Source organism: Crassostrea angulata, chromosome 8 (assembly GCF_025612915.1).
Source record: "Crassostrea angulata isolate pt1a10 chromosome 8, ASM2561291v2, whole genome shotgun sequence".
Taxonomy (NCBI): domain Eukaryota; kingdom Metazoa; phylum Mollusca; class Bivalvia; order Ostreida; family Ostreidae; genus Magallana; species Magallana angulata.
In genome coordinates, this window is record NC_069118.1 from 44,582,250 (window position 1) to 44,601,529 (window position 19,280).

At 33.3% G+C, this 19,280-nt stretch overlaps 2 protein-coding genes across 3 annotated transcripts in view; one reads left to right on the top strand and one right to left on the bottom strand.

The window, feature by feature from the left end:
* Window positions 1-19,280, top strand: part of LOC128158201 (uncharacterized) — a 154,158-nt gene that overhangs the window by 106,751 nt on the left and 28,127 nt on the right. The gene's annotated exons all lie outside the window — the stretch shown is intronic.
* Window positions 7,197-19,280, bottom strand: part of LOC128158185 (contactin-like) — a 31,158-nt gene continuing 19,074 nt past the window's right edge. For both annotated transcript variants that reach the window (XM_052820937.1, XM_052820936.1), the window contains 10 exons: window positions 18,645-18,815; window positions 14,810-14,947; window positions 13,648-13,742; window positions 11,808-11,906; window positions 11,452-11,602; window positions 11,059-11,180; window positions 10,631-10,820; window positions 9,737-9,852; window positions 9,226-9,403; window positions 7,197-8,319 (listed from right to left, as the gene is read on the bottom strand). In XM_052820937.1, the coding sequence (XP_052676897.1) occupies window positions 8,180-8,319; window positions 9,226-9,403; window positions 9,737-9,852; window positions 10,631-10,820; window positions 11,059-11,180; window positions 11,452-11,602; window positions 11,808-11,906; window positions 13,648-13,742; window positions 14,810-14,947; window positions 18,645-18,815 (1,400 nt within the window). In that variant the 3' untranslated portion in view covers window positions 7,197-8,179. The remainder of the gene's footprint in view (window positions 8,320-9,225; window positions 9,404-9,736; window positions 9,853-10,630; window positions 10,821-11,058; window positions 11,181-11,451; window positions 11,603-11,807; window positions 11,907-13,647; window positions 13,743-14,809; window positions 14,948-18,644; window positions 18,816-19,280) is intronic.

Sequence of the window (19,280 nt, forward strand, 5' to 3'; positions counted from 1 at the left end):
ATTTATTTCTATTTATTTATTTATTTATTGCATTTTGGATCGAGATTGGTTTGTTTTAAATTGAGATCAGTCAAGTTTTGAAAATTATAAATGAAAAAAAAAGCATAAGCTGATAGCTTAACAATCCCATCTAAGATACACATCTCTTTTTTCTGGGGAAAATTCTTTACCAAGAGAGTTTTTTCCCCCTAGGGTATTTTGCTCTATATAGTTATTCTTTTTAAGCAGGATTTATGTTACATGTAATAATGTTTATATTTCTGGGCCCAATTATTTCTTCGTTAGCTTTTGATGTATATACCAGAAACTCCGAAAATAAAGATTATACATTGTTTACAAGAAAATATGTTAGTTTCATAAATCTCTAAAACTATATATGAATTTACACCAATCAAATTAAAAAAGGACATGAAAGTTATATATTTTTGAATTTTCTTGCAAACTTTACCTTGCACTTTATAGTGTACCCAGTTATTCTGATGTTGATCTGTAATAAAATCTGTGGAACATCTATCAGAGAACAACATGCACTGTTTAGTGGCTCCGTTCCAGGCGTAGGACCAGCACTGATCCTTGTGTTCTGTACACTTTGATCCACACGACAGTCTGCTGCTCAAGATAAAGTCCAGAAACGAGGCCGCGTCCCTATGAATCCCCTCCAGATCTGGACATCTTATAAATTCTCGTCCATAAATCTTTTCACGAAAAATAGCCAGGAAAAGGAAAATTTGCAAAACTCGTTTTGTTTTCAGCATGTCTTCATTTGCAACATGTCATACTAAATTCCAAATCTTAAGAGATATCTTTGGACATTTTAAACTTCAGAAATCTTCACTGAGTATGAATATGTTTTCTTGATATCGCCATCTTTATCGATTCGTCAGTTATCATCAATCAAACCTCATGAAAATGAATACGCCTTTCTTTCAAGTTATTGATATTATGATAAAGCCAACGGTCCCCATTTTTCAAAAAGCATTTGAAACAGGTTGATGAAGTGACTTCAATGTTTCATCGTAACATGATTTTAGGTTGAATCATGTTAATGAGCACGATGACGAAGAAACATTAAAATCACTCCATAAATCATTCTAAAAATCCTACTAAAGCATTGGCTTTAGAATAATTTTAATTACTAACTTCAAAGAATGGTTTATTGAGTTTTGATTAATGATAAATACTAATCGTTAGAGATGGCGTTTTAATTCATTTAAGGTCTTTCGATTGTCGCATGACGTCACTGGAGGCATTTGGGAATATTTTACCGTTATCGGTTATAATATTGTTATGTGATATATGATTTTGCCAATATATCTTAATTTAACTTGTGTTTAACACATTTTAAGCTATGAAAAGTGAAATGACACTAATGTTTAACACTTTATAGAGGGTAGTTTGAGTTGAAATCGCTGAACTCAATGAAAAACTGATAAAACCCTACATAGGAAAAGTTGACAGAGACTACAGTTCATTATTTTTCACCTGGCAAGGTAAACATTTCTTTGCAGATTTCGATAGGATATATAATGAGTTACAAATGTACCAATTTTCAGTAAGTTTGCACCATTATTTCAAAAGTTATAGACGTTTTATGTTGCTAAACTGTACTTATTCATGGTTGAAAAATTGTATCAAAATTCACTCTAAATGTGATGGCTTTCATACTGGCAAGTTTAAATGGCCTTTAAATGTTACAATCCATAAAATAAAGGATTGCGATTAATTTCTTTAAAAACTGCTTTATTATATAGAAATCAGTAAAACAAAATGTGATATTTGATTGGAGAGCAGTTGTCGCTATAATTGCCTTGATAGTGTACCTGTGTTAGCTTCTACAGCATGAACTGAATATTTGCAACATACCAATATTTAAGTTCAATTTGAATGTTTACATATTAATCTTCCAATTTAAACAAATATTTCACGGATTTAACCATAGAAACATCAAGGGTGGAGAATATATATATATATATATATATATATATATATATATATATATATATATATATATATATATATATATGTCTTGCACCCTAATTGTGTTTGGCACACATATTTAACCGTTGTACGACTTTGCAAAAATGACGGGGCAACAATTAAATCAACGGGTCCAGAAAATACTTAGTAAGAGGGCTCGTCGGTTATGACCGTGGTTTGACTATATTGGTCTCCTTTAGAAGAAAGGCTCTATATAGAAATATAAGAAAATAACAAAAGAAATTGAGCGCACAAGATTGTAAGTTTACAGGAATCAGATATGAATCAAATGTCTATCTATCACCTCCAAATGCTATGTACAGGTTTAAACAAAAACTGATTACTCAATTTATATTATGTTTTAAGTTGAAGTACATGTCTGTTTCAGCTATCTAAAAAAATCATTAGCTTTCTAAAAAGGTCATTTAAGAGTAAACCGATAAAAAGTTATATTGGAAACGTAATGCATACATTTAATTCAGTTATATTGTATTTCTGAAAAAAAAACAAGCATTAGGAACAGGAAATGGTAATTATACGGCCGAAATCAATAACGACAAATTAAGATATACCTGTATTCTATAATTCAACATAATATTAACACACATTTAAAAAAAAGGTTAAGAAAAAATAAAATAAAAAGTGCATCACTAGGGGGATTAGATCCCAATACAATACAGATAACCAACAACTGGGCAGCAGTATAGATTTACCATTGTAATGTGGAATAAAGGAGCACTATGTATGAAGGTCAGCTCTTGCTCCACAGGTAAGTCTTATATAATAGTGAGGATTCTTCACACCACAAGTCAAATCAACTACCCGTCTCAGAAATACCCAACCAAGTAACTACAACTGAACAGGCAAAGCTAAGCAGACCAATAAGAGACTGCAAATCACGTAAAGGGACTTTCTTTCTACACATAATGACTTCCAGCTTGGACTTAATTAATAACACCTTATCACAAGGTAGACGACATTCCATAGCCACAGAATCTACCTCAATGTCATAGATTACGCAAAGTGAAAAAAAATTGTAAGATCAACATGGCATTGTTCTAAATTAGATGGACCAATAAAAAATGTATAAAATATAAGACATTCCCCCTTGTTAAATATGGGCCATTAGAATCGAAACATTACCAAATCATGTAGGGCTCCGATATGTTCAATTGCGACATTTGATAAGATTATGGCAAGCCTTTCTATACGGTTTAAATACCAGCTTTATAAAACTTTAATGAAATCAGAACACGACCGCCAGGATTATCACTCCTTCAAAGAAATTTGACCACATTACGTCTGTTTTGGTCAACTTCCACTGGTTCCTCGTAATCCAGTACTGTTTCCACAAATTGTTAAAGCCCTAAACGAAACACCGCCTTTATATTTGCATGAACTAGTCCAGGTTTACACTCCTTGAACTGTAGATCCCTGCGCTAAAAGAATTCTATGCTCCTTGTTCAGTTGCGTGCCTTGACATATGGACACAGACGGTTCGTTGTGGCTAGTGCTACTTTACAGAACATTTTACCAGAAAATCTTAGATTTTAGAGGAATTCAATTCGTTTAAAAAATATTAAAAACCTACTCATTTTCATTTGCGTATCTGTATTACCATTGTTTGCGTAAATTTTGTCGAACGAATTGACGGCTCATATTTCAGCACCAAAGAACTAGAGGTTCAATCAAATGTTTAACTTGGATTATAAAATTCCTTTATCGAAAAAAAAAAATAACAATAACAAATGCAGCAGACGTTTGTTATTATCAATTTAGATAAATTTTGATTTATTATCAAAAAAAGAGATGAGTATAAAACATACTTTAAAAGCGTTACTTTACGTCATTGAATTATATTTCATTTACGAAATGTATGAAGAAGCAACAAAATTAATAACGTTTTCCTTTGATTTAGCTTGATAAAAATTTTAAAGTAATTTATCACTGTTCAATAAATCAATTAGCTGTTATTTGCAAGAATGTCAATATACTCAGCAGCACATGAAATAATAACTACTAATTTGGTTTACGATGTTTCAACCCATAATTATGTCTCTATTATGAATAGATAATTAGACGCTCGTCTCGAAAGGTATATCATATGATTGTATTTTTTGGACTAGTTCATGCAAAGATTTTGGCCGCGTTTCGTTGAGGGCTTCAATAATTTGTAGAAACAGCTTGTACTGGATTCGTTGTACTTCCCACGTATATAGTCTACCTATATATTACTCGACTATTTATACATTTCTACCTATTAAGCCGTAATTATCTCTCAACTCTGAAAATCGTGCTCGGAGATGGAAAAACAAGTAAAAAAAACGTACCGTAAAGATGATTGGTTTATTATATAATCATGTATAATATTAATGATTTATCAATGAAAGTTGGCATCATTCTGCACTTGGTATATCCCAATGTATGTCAGATCAGGTCGTGGATATTAAAAGCAAATATTCCTCTTCTTTCTCTCTCTCTCTCTCTTCTATTTCTTCATCTTTTTAAACCCCCTGCACGAAGTTTGGGGGGGGGGGGGGTGTTATAGCAATCACCTTGTCCGTCCGTCTGTCTGTGCAAAATTCGTGTCCGGTCCATATCTTTCTTATGGAGAGACGTTGGAAGTTCTTACTTCAAATAAAGATTGCTTATGACCTAAGGGTGTGTCATGACCTTGATCCAAGGTCATTCGGGCAAGGTCAAGGTCACTGGCAGAAAAGTGTAAAATTCATGTCGGGTCCATATCTTTCTTATGGACAAATATTGGAAGTTCTTAATTCACATTAACATTGCTTATAACCTGAGGGAGTGTCACGACCTTAACCCAGATCAATTGAGCAAGTTCAAGGTTATTGTTTAAGAAATGCTTAATTCCTGTTTGTGTCATGTCTTGTATTAATGGAAATAATTAGATGCTTAATTTTGACACAAAGCTTGCTTGTCTCAGGCCACATAAAATTATTTTTTAGATGATTATCATCCCCGTCTCTCTGAAAATGGCCTGCCCTGATGTATTTCTTTTTTTTTTGGGGGGGGGGGGGGTGGGGGATCTGTGGGGGGAAAAATTTCGGAAAAAAATCAGTCTCAGTATACCAATAATTCAAAATATTTTTATTAAATGGCTGCTTGACATGTGGATTTTCGTTTGATTCGAGTCATGTTTGTTACATAAGGAACTACTATTTAAAAAAAGAAAAATTCTTCAGCCGTTGGCATTGTCCTTCGTTACGTGATGATGCCTGTATTATCAATTAATTCCCAAGAAGCATTTAATGGTAAGAGGCTTTGCTAAAAAAAGGTTAACATAATCCCCATCAATTTGAGAAAAAAAATTACAGTAAAAACACGGGTATCATTGACGAAGCGCAAGACGGGCTATTTTGCTTCGTTATGTATTCTTAAAGTTTAACACTCATGCCACATGAAACAAAACACACTTCACAAAGCTCTGCTCATTACATGTAAATATTGTTTTCAGCAAAATAACCAAATAATTGGAAATGACAAGGTATTTGGAGTCGCAATCTATGATTCATTACAAAAGAAATACAAAAATCATCTCCACAACTGTTGGTGTTAAAACTCCGGTTCTGGTATTAAAAATATACTAAATAACAAAAACGAGATGACTTTGACACAAATTTCCCTATATATCAAAGTAGGCGGAAAAATAGTATAAAGAAAATTAATGATTAAGGTGTTGTACATGTACAAGGTTGCTGCTTCTATTCCCACTAAATGTTATCTTTGGATATTATGATTATGAGATAATCAAATAAGACCAGGCTTGATCAAATTTTTCAGAAAGGCTTTATTGAACATGAAGAGCCTGACCGCATTTTATCATTTATAATACTAAAGAAAATATTCCTTATTCCTTAAATAAATGCGTCATGTACATGTATGCAAATGTCAGTTTAGAATTAGAGAGAGAGAGAGAGAGAGAGAGAGAGAGAGAGAGAGAGAGAGAAAGCTTTCAGTTATGTTTTAAAATGAGTTTGGGGAAGGAACAACCAAAATATCGAGACATTAGGCAAAATTTGTTTTTATATGAAATGTTGATAATCATTGCAATTGTTATTATGATTATAAATGTATTAGATTAATGGTGTTTTTTCATCAAAAATAAAAAAAAAATCCTGAAAGAGGTGGCCAATTTTTATCATAGGTGCATACAATGTATGCATTCTTATAATCACTTTTGTATGGTGTACTTTAAATCAAATGACCCGAGTAACACACATATTAGATAAACGCTGTTTTGTTGTTTTCTTAAGCAAATAATTGAAAAAATAGAAGCTATATAATTTGTGAAATGGGATATATTTAATTTGTGTTAAGCACCAGAGATGCATAACTAAAAGGGACACGTTTGTATTGATAAGATATAGACAATGTAAATGTATAATGCTCTACCTCATATCCAAGATCCAAGCAATATTGAACTCTAGTCTCGTTCATTCAAACGCCCGGCTGTCTCCGTTAATATCCGACAACCAAGAGAGACTCTATGCTTGTCGGAGATTTACGGAGACAGCCGAGCGTCTAGTTGAACGAGATTGCATTTAACTCATGACGTAGGAATACATGGCTACAAAAAACAATTAAATTGTTCGTACTATATAAAATTTGACTATTTTCAAGGTATTTATAAATACGTTTCTTTTGAAAAACAATGGTACAGCATACAATACACCGAATTTATCTATTATTTTTAAGATTTACGTCTTGTCAGCTGTGATGATTTGTGCTTAATTGCAAACACTGTTTCACTTTCTGTTTGCCAGAGTAACTGCATAGGAGAGTTGATTGAAATCAACTCCCAACAATGATTCCTCATTACTTATACTTCAATAATTTTCAGCAATATCAGCTTTTTTTTTAACGGAGAGCTTCAGAATCTCTATTTTTCTTAAATTTAAAATGTCCTATTCTTAGGAATTCGTTCCAAATAGTTGCATTAGAAAGTACAACTTAGCTTTTGTTCCTTAACGATTATCATTACACATAGTGAAAAAACAGCCCCTTACTGTGTAATGATTTTAATGATCTGTATTTCTAGAACTATAACCAATCTTCTGTAAGCGTGGGCCGTATGAGTCATCCTTATAGCTAAGAACAAGATGTAGACCATATCACATAATATATCATCTAAAGACTGTTTTTTAAAAAAACAACCTGATTAAATACTAAGTAAAATCATAGAAAACTAGGGAAAATTCAAAAAGTGAGTTTATTAATATTCAAAAGTGAATATATGCATACAGATATAAATATATACAAAATTGAATGATTCTCTTCCCCTAAGAAAAGAAGTTAAAGGGAAATTCAAAAGATGAAAGACAACTCTTTTGGTAATATCGTAGAGGAGGAATAAAGAAAAAAACATGAAAGACTTCTGGCACAATAACAAAAGATCAATTGACACCCATTTTCAACAGGGATCTGTGTGCCAATGCTCACTAGTAATACACTCGCTCTGATGTTAATATGCAAAATAAGCAATGTCGTCATTTCATAGGAAGTTGACGTCCGATTGGTACAAAAATATGTCCCACGATCTGGAATGCTAAAACAAATAATGTGTTTAATTTTCAAGCATCTGCAATGAATAGTTTCTAAGAAAAATGCGACAGAAATGTTTGTTACGGACAGAGAGACAGGCACACGGACAGACAAACAGATAGACAGACAGACAGACAGACAGACAAACACAGGGGTAAAACAGTATAACCCCTTCTCCTTCTGAGCGGGGGTATTATAATCAAGCATTGGCAAAACGTGGATTTTCAAAGATAGTGCAACAGGAAATACAGTAGCACCAATGAACATGTACAAACAAATACAAATCATAACTACAATTCGAACGTAAAAATCCTTTATGGTGAGATAGTCATTGTCATAAAAAAACACTTTTAAACACGAAATTCACAAAATATATTCAGTACTGACAATTACTAGTACTATTAAGATATAAGTTATCTTTGTAAAACGCTTATTCAAATGAGACCCAGATGACAAACAATCAAGATGCATGAACGACATTTGGGATCATTTTGAAGATCATTTTATTTCTACTCCTGAAATGTATCAAACCCACTTAAAGTTAATTTCAGTCCAACACAAATGAACTCCTTTTTCTAGAATTAGAATTCAAATTAGAATTACATGTTGAAGAATTTGCTATCAAATTAACAATACACTAAATTTCAAGAGAAATTGTGTTAAGGTATAAACATATCTTTGTCAGCACAATGGTTATTATATAAGAAGAAGAAACTGTGGCGGAACTAATGGCTGGGAGAACTAAAGTACTGGAACTGTCGTAGAAAATATAGCCACCTAAAGAATAAGACATTGAATAACTTGATCATTTTCATATATATATATATATATATATATATATATATATATATATAATATATATATATATATATATATATATATATATATATATATATGTCTGTGTGTGTGTATGTGTGTACACAGACATTCGGTACTTTGACCGAATGCTGCATTATCACATCCAAAGTACAGAAGCTAAGCATGATAGCATTCATCCAACCAGTTAGACTCATCTTGAAAATTTTTAAATAAAATTCAAAATGGAGTACCATTTTGAGCTCACTATTATTTAATGATTTCCAATTACTTTTAACTGATGAACCTTTTACAACGTGTTATTCAAAATTATTTCTTTCAATATTTTAAGACTACATTATAATTATTATTCGTTTACAAAAATTTTCTTCATTTAATTCCTACACTTATTGAGGTTGTGTGCAATTTTCATAGCGAAGAACCCCACAAGTATTTGATCTTATTTTCGATTATTTTAACTTATTACCAGCATATTTTGTTGAGCTTTATTTAAGGAATAAAGCATCATTCTTTTAGTTTTACGAGGTTACCAAAAACGGTTTGGAATAATCAAATCTAATAAAGCAAAAAGGGTTTTATGATATATTTGATGACATCCGATCACGATCACATTTGATCACCTTACAATATTAACTAATTAAGAAGTCAGTAATAACACGTTTTAAACTATTCAATACAAAATCGATTCTTAGTTTTATCAAGGATAAAGACATTGCAAAATGTAAAAATATATATTATACAAAATTATTTTCCATGAGGTCTAACTTAAAGCTACCTTACCTACTAACCTAAAGTGAATATTGAGGATGCGTTTCTCTTGTCTCTATCCCCTCCCCTGCTGTATCCCAGGCTACAATACCCACTTACCTAGAGTGAACAGTGTGGGTGGGGAACTCATGGCTCCATCCCCTCCCCTGCTGTATCCCAGGACCCTCATCTTGTAGACTGAATGCCTCTTTATCCCAGACACAATCCCACTCACAGCTCGACCCACATCTATATCGTAGGCTTGTTTGGAGTTATCAAACGTCTCCCAAACCCGAATCTGAGAGTGATATGTCTTTCAGTACACGTTAAAAAAACAGTAATCACGGAATAAATATCAGATTACAAAAGATTTATAATTGTAAGTGAAAACCAATATCCCTTACAAACCATAAAATACAAATTTCTTTCAAAGCTAATTATTAAATCTATTGAAATATAATCTCTACCAACATGCAACTTATTTCCACTGTAACTAGGCAATTTTGTCTGGCCGTACAGATTGCCATTTTAGAAAATATTCACTATAAGAACCCTTAGTAACTAACAACCTCTACAAACCAATTTGTCTGGTTTCGCTGGCAGTTAGTTTGGAAGCGTTCACTGTACTTGCCTTGTATCCTTGGAGTGGTTCCTCTTCTACTTGGGTGGAGACTCCACGGAAACTGACCATGACCGAGTCAGAGCTGTAGGAGTGGACATGCACTTCTGTGGGGTACATCCTGGGGGCTAAGATAAAGAATTCTATCATTAATCTAAACAACAAACCAAATACAACAATTTTATAAGACAAGAAAAAAGTTGTCAATGTGACAGTAAACCAGGTTTTCTTTGTGTGAACAGTATCTATAATCAATTTGTCAACCACTACCTATATCAAGAAATGGGGTACTTCATATGCAATATTTTGCAAAAATACGACGTTCAACAGCTGGTATTTTTTCATTAATTATCAGAAATAAAAATCCTAGCAATATGCACATCTATGATATATGTCCAATAGATTTGCAAAAGACCAAGTTCCTATCTTGAGAACTGTAGGAGTAGTTATCCGTTCAAAAAGGGTAGACTACCCTTTTAGCAGAGTTTTGTTTTTTCATTTTTTTTCATAAAATTGTAAAAGCTAATCAGCATCATCATAAAATATGACTTGAAAGCAGCATGCATTACTAGAAAATAAATATTTATTCAAAATTCTCCAAAACGCGAAGATCAAGTTAAAAAATTATGTATGATTATGTACAAGGGTACATCCTTCTTTCATCCCTCCAGAATGTTTTCTGTATGTACTTCTCACTCTCAATCCTTCTGAAGGTATGCATTGAGTGCATCTTACCCTTCTGAACATTTCATTGGGTACTTCTCATCTCTTCTGAGTGTTTTATGTGACCCTTTCTGCCCAGTATCAGAAAGTACTTTACAATCTTACCTCTTCTAAATATTTTCAGTTGGTAGGCCTTATTCTTACTTTTACTGCACAGTATCTGTAAGTACTTCACAGTCTTACCTCTTCTAAATGTTTTCTGTGGGTACTTCTCACTCTTCTGTCCGTTGCCTGCGTCGTTGTACACCTGTACAGAGACATAGTACCAGGTGTCGGGCAGCAGACCAATGACCAGGGCCTGCTCTATTTGTCCATTGAAGCTGGCCTGAGTGGCCTGGTTCTCGTCCTCACCATACCGCAACCAGTAGTTTACCTGGATAGATGAGACAGGTCATACATGTAACTACTCATGTATTGCAGCATTGATGCAGATAATAAGACAAAGAGTTTAACATTATTCAGAAAAATGAATAATTCTTAAAGTTATCAGTAAACTACATATATGCTTAACTATGGGTGTAAAAGAAAAAATTTGGACTCCTGAAATTTGAAAAAGCATATGATTAGTGAATCCTTTACATATATGGTAAAAATAGTGGACAATCATTTACCTTGTATCCCTGGAGTCTGCCTTTCATACTGTCCCTGGTGTTGGGGACCGGGGTCCAGTGAACCATGAGGGCGGTGCTATTGTAGGCCTCCACCCACACCATGTTGGGGACAGCCACCGGAACTGAAAAATAGTGACTGAAGAATAAATTCATTTTGAGTACAAGGAGAAAAACCATCAATAATGATGAAATACACACTGAATAAATTAGATAATTTATCAGTAAATAATATATCAAAAATCCAACTTCATGAATCAATAATGCATTTAGATTGTGTCATTTTATTAGAAATATTTTAATAGCAAAAAATCCTTGTAGGATGGCTATATCTTGAAATATGACAAATCATCTCTAAGCCATTAATATAAAATCATGGCTTTGTAATGTACTGACTGTCATCAGCTGATTGGATGTACTGTATGGGGGAGGACCTCCCCACCCCGAACATGTTGTAGGCCGTCACTCGAACCTCATACTGGACGTAGTACTGGTTCCTCCCAGGAATAGTGGTCACAAACTCGCTCACATTACCAGGCAGGAATTCCTGTAAGACAATGTTACATAAACAGCTGTCATTTTCCTCTTACATGTAACATGAAATACTAGTACAGCATACAGGTCATTTTTCTCTTAACATATTATTAAAATATTGTATACTTGGTTATTTTCGCCCTGTGTTAATCAACTCACACAAGTATTCATGAATATGAATGAAACCACAATAATAAAGATATAACACAGTCTTTTACCTTTTCCCAAGAATTTTCTGTGCGTACATCCTGTCGGGGTAATCTCCACTCCACAATATATCCTATCCCCCACCCATGCTGGTCCTTTGGGGGTAGGGGCTATGACAAAAAAAAAGACATTGACATACTGAGAAATATATAGAGTTATACACCCCAATCAAGATGACAGCAGCTTTTTTTTCAACCAGATATTTTAAAATAATATTCTTAAGATTTATTTTAAAGCAATATGAGCTGCATTTTTTAAGTTGAAATTTTTTTTTTACTAAAATGTTTTTTTTTTACTAAAATGACAAAAATATCATTGTTTTAAATTTCTGTTAGCCATATTTTTGTGGAAAAGGCTGTTAAGAAGCCTTATTTGGAGCAAAATTAAATCATTGTTGTCCTGTACAAAATTTGATTTGCTATATATTCCTTAGAAAAGAAATCTTTCCTTTGATAAAGATTAATGATTTTTTCAAATCTTATTTATCATAAAAGTTTACGTTATATGCAGACTTATCATAGTAGCAGGTTTTTGCAGCAAAATAAAATTATAAAAAATACAGCTCATATTGCTTTAAATAAGAACAGTTGAAGATATAGGGTAAAAACATGTACATAATAATGAATAAGACAATCTCTTCATCAAGAATTTTGTTGCATGGAAAAAAAATACAAATCTTAGGATCAATACTCCATCAAAATTTTGTGTTAAAATAAACTTACTGTGGAATAATTAAAATTTGTTGTGCCTAATTTTTGTGGATTCATTAAAATCAACAGGTTAGTGGGGACCTAGTTTCGTAAATTCTTTTATACCTTTAAAAGGAAGTATGACTTTTTAAGGTACCTCACTACACCTTCACTTATACTTTTTGAGACACTATGTCACAAGATGGCAATTTAAATGTTTTGTTCAACTGTATATATCGTTCGATTGGGTTGCATATCATCGTAGCTCAGTGGCTAAAGTATTGGGCTTCTGAACTGCAGATCATAAGTTCGAATCTGCCTGGAGCTTTTGTTCATGTTAACTGAATTCAATTTTTGAAAATGTAATTTTTCATCCAAAATTGCACATTTTTTTGCCTCAATAAATACTTCTTATCCATTATGATATCTATCATAACCAAGTAATTTTCTGCTGATTTGAGAAAATATTTCACTGTGTAGTGAGCCACCTTAACCTTAAATTATTTATTCATGGAGGATGTTAATTCGTGGATTTAAAGGTATCCATGAATTTCATGAAAATTGAGCCATCAAGAAATTCAATAATTCCACAGTACATTAATTGCAAAAATCAGGTAATTTGGTGTATATAATGTAGATTCCTTATTTTAAACAAGTACTTAATCCCGCAATTCAACTGTTTTGCATCAAATCGCGAGAGTATAAAATCGGGAAACGCCAAATTACTGTGAAATCATTAGATTTCGTTGTGGCTTAATTTTCGTGGAATTCGTGGATACCACTCATCCACAAACTAACATCCTCCTCAAATTAATAAAAAAGTAACATTTCCTCTTGTAGATACAAGAGAACACAAGAAATTACGTCCCAACGACCTGTAAAATTAAAGCAATCCTCGAAAATTGGCCCCCACGAAATTTAATGATTCCACAGTATTTTCATAATTCCAAATAGTTTACATCTGGCCAAAAAATAAAAGCGAGATTTTTAAAATCCGCAAGGTGGCTTCTCGCAATTTTATGCAGATATTAATTCCTCGTGTTAAATAAAGAATTAACAGTAACTGTATTAAGATTTAGCCAAGGAAATATCCCGAACATGGAGATAAGTAAAATTGTCAGCCTTGAACATGCATCATTAAAAGAGATCTTTGAGTACTTACCTCCCATACAATGTGAAGACTGCCCACTTTTCCTTTCCCTCTTCTTACATTTGCTGGAGCTTTAGAAGGGGCAGCTCCTGGGATTGGGTACTCATCTACAACACCAATGTTTTTACTGATAAAATATTTATATCATCTCATTCTTTTTATAAAAATGAATTATAGTGGTATTGGACATCTTTAAAAAAAAAAAAAGATGAAGGTACATCATATCAAAAATAACATATATAACTCAGTAACCACTTTTTTGAAATGTTCAAATGATGAAAAATCGCACAATATTTGACCTTAAAAGTCAAAAGCCAAGCAAATTTTGGACTCATGACATGCTTTTTCGTAGCTGATGCTTTTTTCCAAATGCACTTTATTGTAAGACATTAATATTTTGAAAATGAAATAAAAAATAATGTAACGAACATGTTATAAAATGTTCAACATTTTGGCAGATTTCAATTCTAATTTTGATAAAATGGAATGTCACAATATTGGGATTGCTATTTAAAGTTGCTCGGTCCGATTTTATATCAAATTTTATGCACGCTTTTAAACGATGGCTATGCTTAGTATATGTATAATAATAGACATTGCAGTAGTTTTACCCGTCAATTATGCCAAATTTCAATGAAGAAAAAAACGTACAAAATTTGCTAACAAAACAAACGACATTAAAAGGTACCTCGTTATTTCGCCTCATGTTAAATTTCACCCCTGACGACGAGACGGGTATAGTTGTATTACGAATCTGACATCGCTTTAAATAAAGGTCTAAATGATCAGACAAATTACAAATAAACATGTGTACGTTTTGTTCGCCAATATTTCTAAAGTCTGCTTTCTTTACAATCGATGCTTAGCATGCGGATTGAATAACCCCAATCATTCGGTGGATGAAACCAAGCGGTACCTTTTCTAAACATTCCCGTGATGCATTTTGATTTGTTTTTTCGTTTGCCCAAAGAGAAATTATTTTTATTTACTTTGAATATTTCTAAAGGAGATTGATGCTGCTGGTGTAAATAGGAGAAAATCCATAACTTTCTAAGATAAATGATTTGTATGAAAAAAAATTTGATACTGTAATTACAAAAAAATCGGACCAAGCAGCTTTATCTAAAATCACAAAACAAAGGTTGACAGCAATGGTAATGTTGTATTATCTCACCTGAAGGGGCACTTGTTGGTCCAGCTCCGTAGATGTTGATGGCTAGGACCTTGAATCGATAGGAGGACCCAGGACTCAGGTGCAGGACCTTAACGGACCTCAAAGTTCCCTCCACTGTAACCGAATTCAGAGGAATATCTGAAATCACACATCGGCACTATATTAGATAAGAGAATGAAACAAAATCTTTCAGAACATTCATGTCTCAACTACCATTATTACGGGCCGCCGGAAGACGGTCCGTTATTTGATACACATTTAAATATTGTTACTGCGTTTCTGCGGGATAGTTCTTTTTTAATAGCGAGCGCAGCGAGGCGGCGCGAAGCGCCGCTCGCGTAGCGAGCTCCATAGACAACGTGTACGAACGGAGGAAATTCGAGTTGAAATCTGCACATTGTTCAAAGAAAATTTTATGAGGCCACGTGAAAACGTTCTACTATCCCAGTGATCCTTTGCGGTGCATAGCAACTTGGCGGAACAGGAAGCGTTTCTAAGGAAAATTCTTACCTGTAAATCGCATACATCATTTTCATTTAACAATAAAAAAATCCTTTTAAAAACATTGAAAGTAAACAACACATATGCTTACGTAAAAACTGTACCTATGACGTCATTTCCTTCCCCGAATTTGTCCGACAATTTACGAAAACTGTCGAGCGCAAAAAGTTAAGTATGACGTCACAGTGACCTCGCGTTTAATATTCCGGCGATACATTTAGAGGTGGATCAAGCATCTGTACTGAATGTAACGTGTAGGAAGTACACAGTAGGGAGTCACCGTTAATACTGATACTGCGCTCACTATTAACGGGGACTCTTTGGCTGATTAGTTTTGTTTTGATGATTTTTTTTGCTCAGTAAATACACATGCAAGTTCCATGCTAAATTTATTGTATAAGTTAGGTAGATGACAAAAAATTATTAAAAAAGAAAAGTCTAAAAACAAAATGAGAAATAACACAGACACACAATTTATTGATTTTAATGATCATTATTGAAAGGTAAAGAAGAGAAAATTTTTTAAAACAAAACCGGCTTTGTGTTTATCAAAATATTCTAATAAGTCTGTTTAACATTTTATTGATGCTCAGTGGTTGGTTTTTGTTAAAGTGTATAAACCTAGTAAGGGATCATTGGAATAAAAGTTTGATATCTTCCGGTTCCTTGCGGTGGTAAAAGTTTTCGAGACAAAGCCAAAGTTTTTTGGTTTGGTTAAGTCCATGGGTTGCATTTAACAATGATGACAGATCTATGTGTGACTCCTTCTGCGCTCGCCCCAACGGTCACACCGTAAAACATATTAGCGAGCGCAGCGAGGCGGCGCGAAGCGCCGCTCGCGTAGCGAGCTCCATAGACAACGTGTACGAGCGGAGAAAATTCGAGTTGAAATCTGCACATTGTTCAAAGAAATTTTTATGAGGCCACGTGAAAAAGTTCTACATATCCCAATAATCCTTTGCGGTGCATAGCAACATGGTGGAACAGGAAGCGTTTCTACGGAAAATTCTTACCTGTAAATCGCATACATCATTTTCATTTAACAATAAAAAATCCTTTTAAAAACATTAAAGTAAACAACACATACGCTTATCTAAAAAGCTGTACCTATCTGAACTTTTGCTGACATATGACGTCATTTCCTTCCCCGAATTTGTCCGACAATTTACGAAAACTGTCGAGCGCAAAAGTTAAGTATGACGTCACAGTGATCTCGGGCTATATAATTTCAGAGGTGGATCAAGCATCTGTACTGGATGTAACGTGTAGAAAGTACTTAGTATCAGTGTTAACGGTGACTCTTTGGCTGATAAGTTTTGTTTTGATAATTTTTTTGCTTAGTAAATACACATGAAAGTTCCATGCTAAATTTACTGTCATATTGATCTTAACATATATGCATTCGTTAGGTAGGTGACAAACAATTATTAAAAAAGAAAAGAAAAAAGAAAAGTCCAATCATTATTAGATCTACGTGCAGCCACGTTATTTTGTAATGAATGCATAAAAGAAAAAAAATTAACTGTTAAAATATCTACATGTATTTGTTATAGTTGCATATGTGGTCAAACCTTTCAATAATATTGGATATCACACACTAAAAAAGGGTGAGGGCACATGTCTACAACGCTTATATAGCGTACAAAAATTAAAAAGATTAAAAACAAAATTGATGTCACAGAGGAAAATAATTAAAACACAGATAACAACAAGGAACAAAATGAGAAATAACACAGACACACAATTTATTGTTTACTGATTTTAATGATCATTATTAAAAGGTAAAGGAATGATGATAAAGCATAATTGTATTAACATTAAAAATAACCAAACGGCTTTGTGTTTATCTAAATATTTTAATACGTCTGTTTAACATTTTATTAATGCTCATTGGTAGCTTGTTTAAGTGTAAAAGCCTAGGAAGGGACCATTGGAATAAAAGTTTAATAACTTTGGGTTCCTTACGGCGGTAAAAGTTTTCAAACACAAAGCCCAAGTTTTTTGGTTAGGGCAAGTCCACGGGTTGCATTTAACAATGATGGCAGATGTGTGGTTCCTTCTGCGCTCGCCCCAACGGTCACACCGTAAAACATATTAGAATTAATATTATAAATATTTTTATGAATTAAAAGTAAATTTGCATGTAGAAATATGTTTTATGCCTTTTAAAAAATTTCACATATTTTTTGTTTTACTCGTAAATGAAAAATAGGTCATACTTAGTAGATTGTCGTGTTTGGCGCGTTTTTATCGAGACTATAATCTATTCGGAAAATTCCGGAGTTCTTCATTCTTTTCAAAACAATGCATCGGGCATTCGGCACACCTCGGCAGATTCTTACCTCATCTAAGTAGGATACCGGAATCGGCCGAGGTGCGCCGAATGTGCATCGGGATCGGTATGCGGGACATACTAAAGACCTGAATATCATTAAATTTTATATAACTGATATATTTGAATTTCTATGTGCCGTGTCAAATAAAATGACTTTGTGTGTGTATTTTTTATATTTCCATGTAAAATGTGGTACAAAATAACATGAAATGACATCCATATCAATTACTTACGCAAAAATATGACAGAAATGAAAATTTGAATTGACTGGAAAATTTAAACTAATCAATTTCTATTTTATCATGTGGTCCCTTGAAATCATATAAACTAATGCATTAAGTTTTCATTCAATACAATGCAAAAAAAAAAGGGGTTTGAAATACATAATCTCCAAGAGAAAAATGATGAGTTGAACTTTGTATTGTACAAATCAATGTGTTTTCCATTACTTCATACTATGGCCATGATCAAACAATTAATACTGTTAGAAATGCTTACAGTAACGAACTCGATTCTTTATGATAATAGTAAAATGTTAAACTTCAAAACAAGTTGCTGAAAGTATATTTATATTTACCATAAAAATTAGTACAACCAACTTTTATTTTCTTCTTTGTGGTGTGTTTTTATGTAAACAACCAATGATTCATACAACAATTATATTTTTTGCGGCCCATTTGACGCTTGCATCAAGATGATTTCTTGTTATGTTTGATCTAACTTTGAAACAGAGACCCAGAAGATAATGTGCTATAATTTTTTTAAGAACCTTACAAACAAAAGAATCTGAACAACATGGGTCATTTCCCTAACCTCCTTTCCACACATTTTTTCACCAAGGGACGTTGCAAAGAGTGACATAAAACAGACTGGCGTTCATAATATAAAGCACAGCTGTGGAAATCTTTACTGACTGATGACACTGACTTTACAACTATATTCGAATGCAGGATCTTAATGCCCCATTACTTTTAATAAATACTGAAAGTTTTCACTCACTCATTATCATGTTCCATTTGCTCTCAGAGTAATTTGACTTGGTGAATATGGAGTAAGCCTGCACTGGTCTCCCATGAGTGGCCCCATCTTGCCATGCAAGGTGAATAATGTATGGATCAATGGATGATTGTCTCTTGACAACATGGACACCAAAGGGCTCCCCAGGGGGTCCTAGCAAAAATTAAATACAAGTTTAAGAAGAAAAAAATCACTTGATGTAATTTATTCTCATTTTACAGAAGGAAGACAGCTGATGCAGACAGAGAAAAACCCAATCTGTAACCATTAAAGTCTTTGTCGATGATCTTTCTCATATTTTCTTATTCTAATAAACATCTGAAAATGCAAGTCACATAGACTGAAATAAAAAAACAAGAAGAGCTGTCTTCAACTTCAAATGGAATTGTTTTCTTGACATAAGGGGATAATGACATTCAATATCTAGGATTGACAGCATGACTGATAATATAACAAGTCTATGAATCTTGACATTAAGTAAAACAAGTGAAAAGCTGTCAATGTGACAGCAAACCGGGTTTTCTTTTATGTGAACTGTATCCATAATCCATGTCAAACCGTATCCAGTGAAATGGATAAGGTGAAAGGATACCCTATATGGCGTATATGCAATATTTT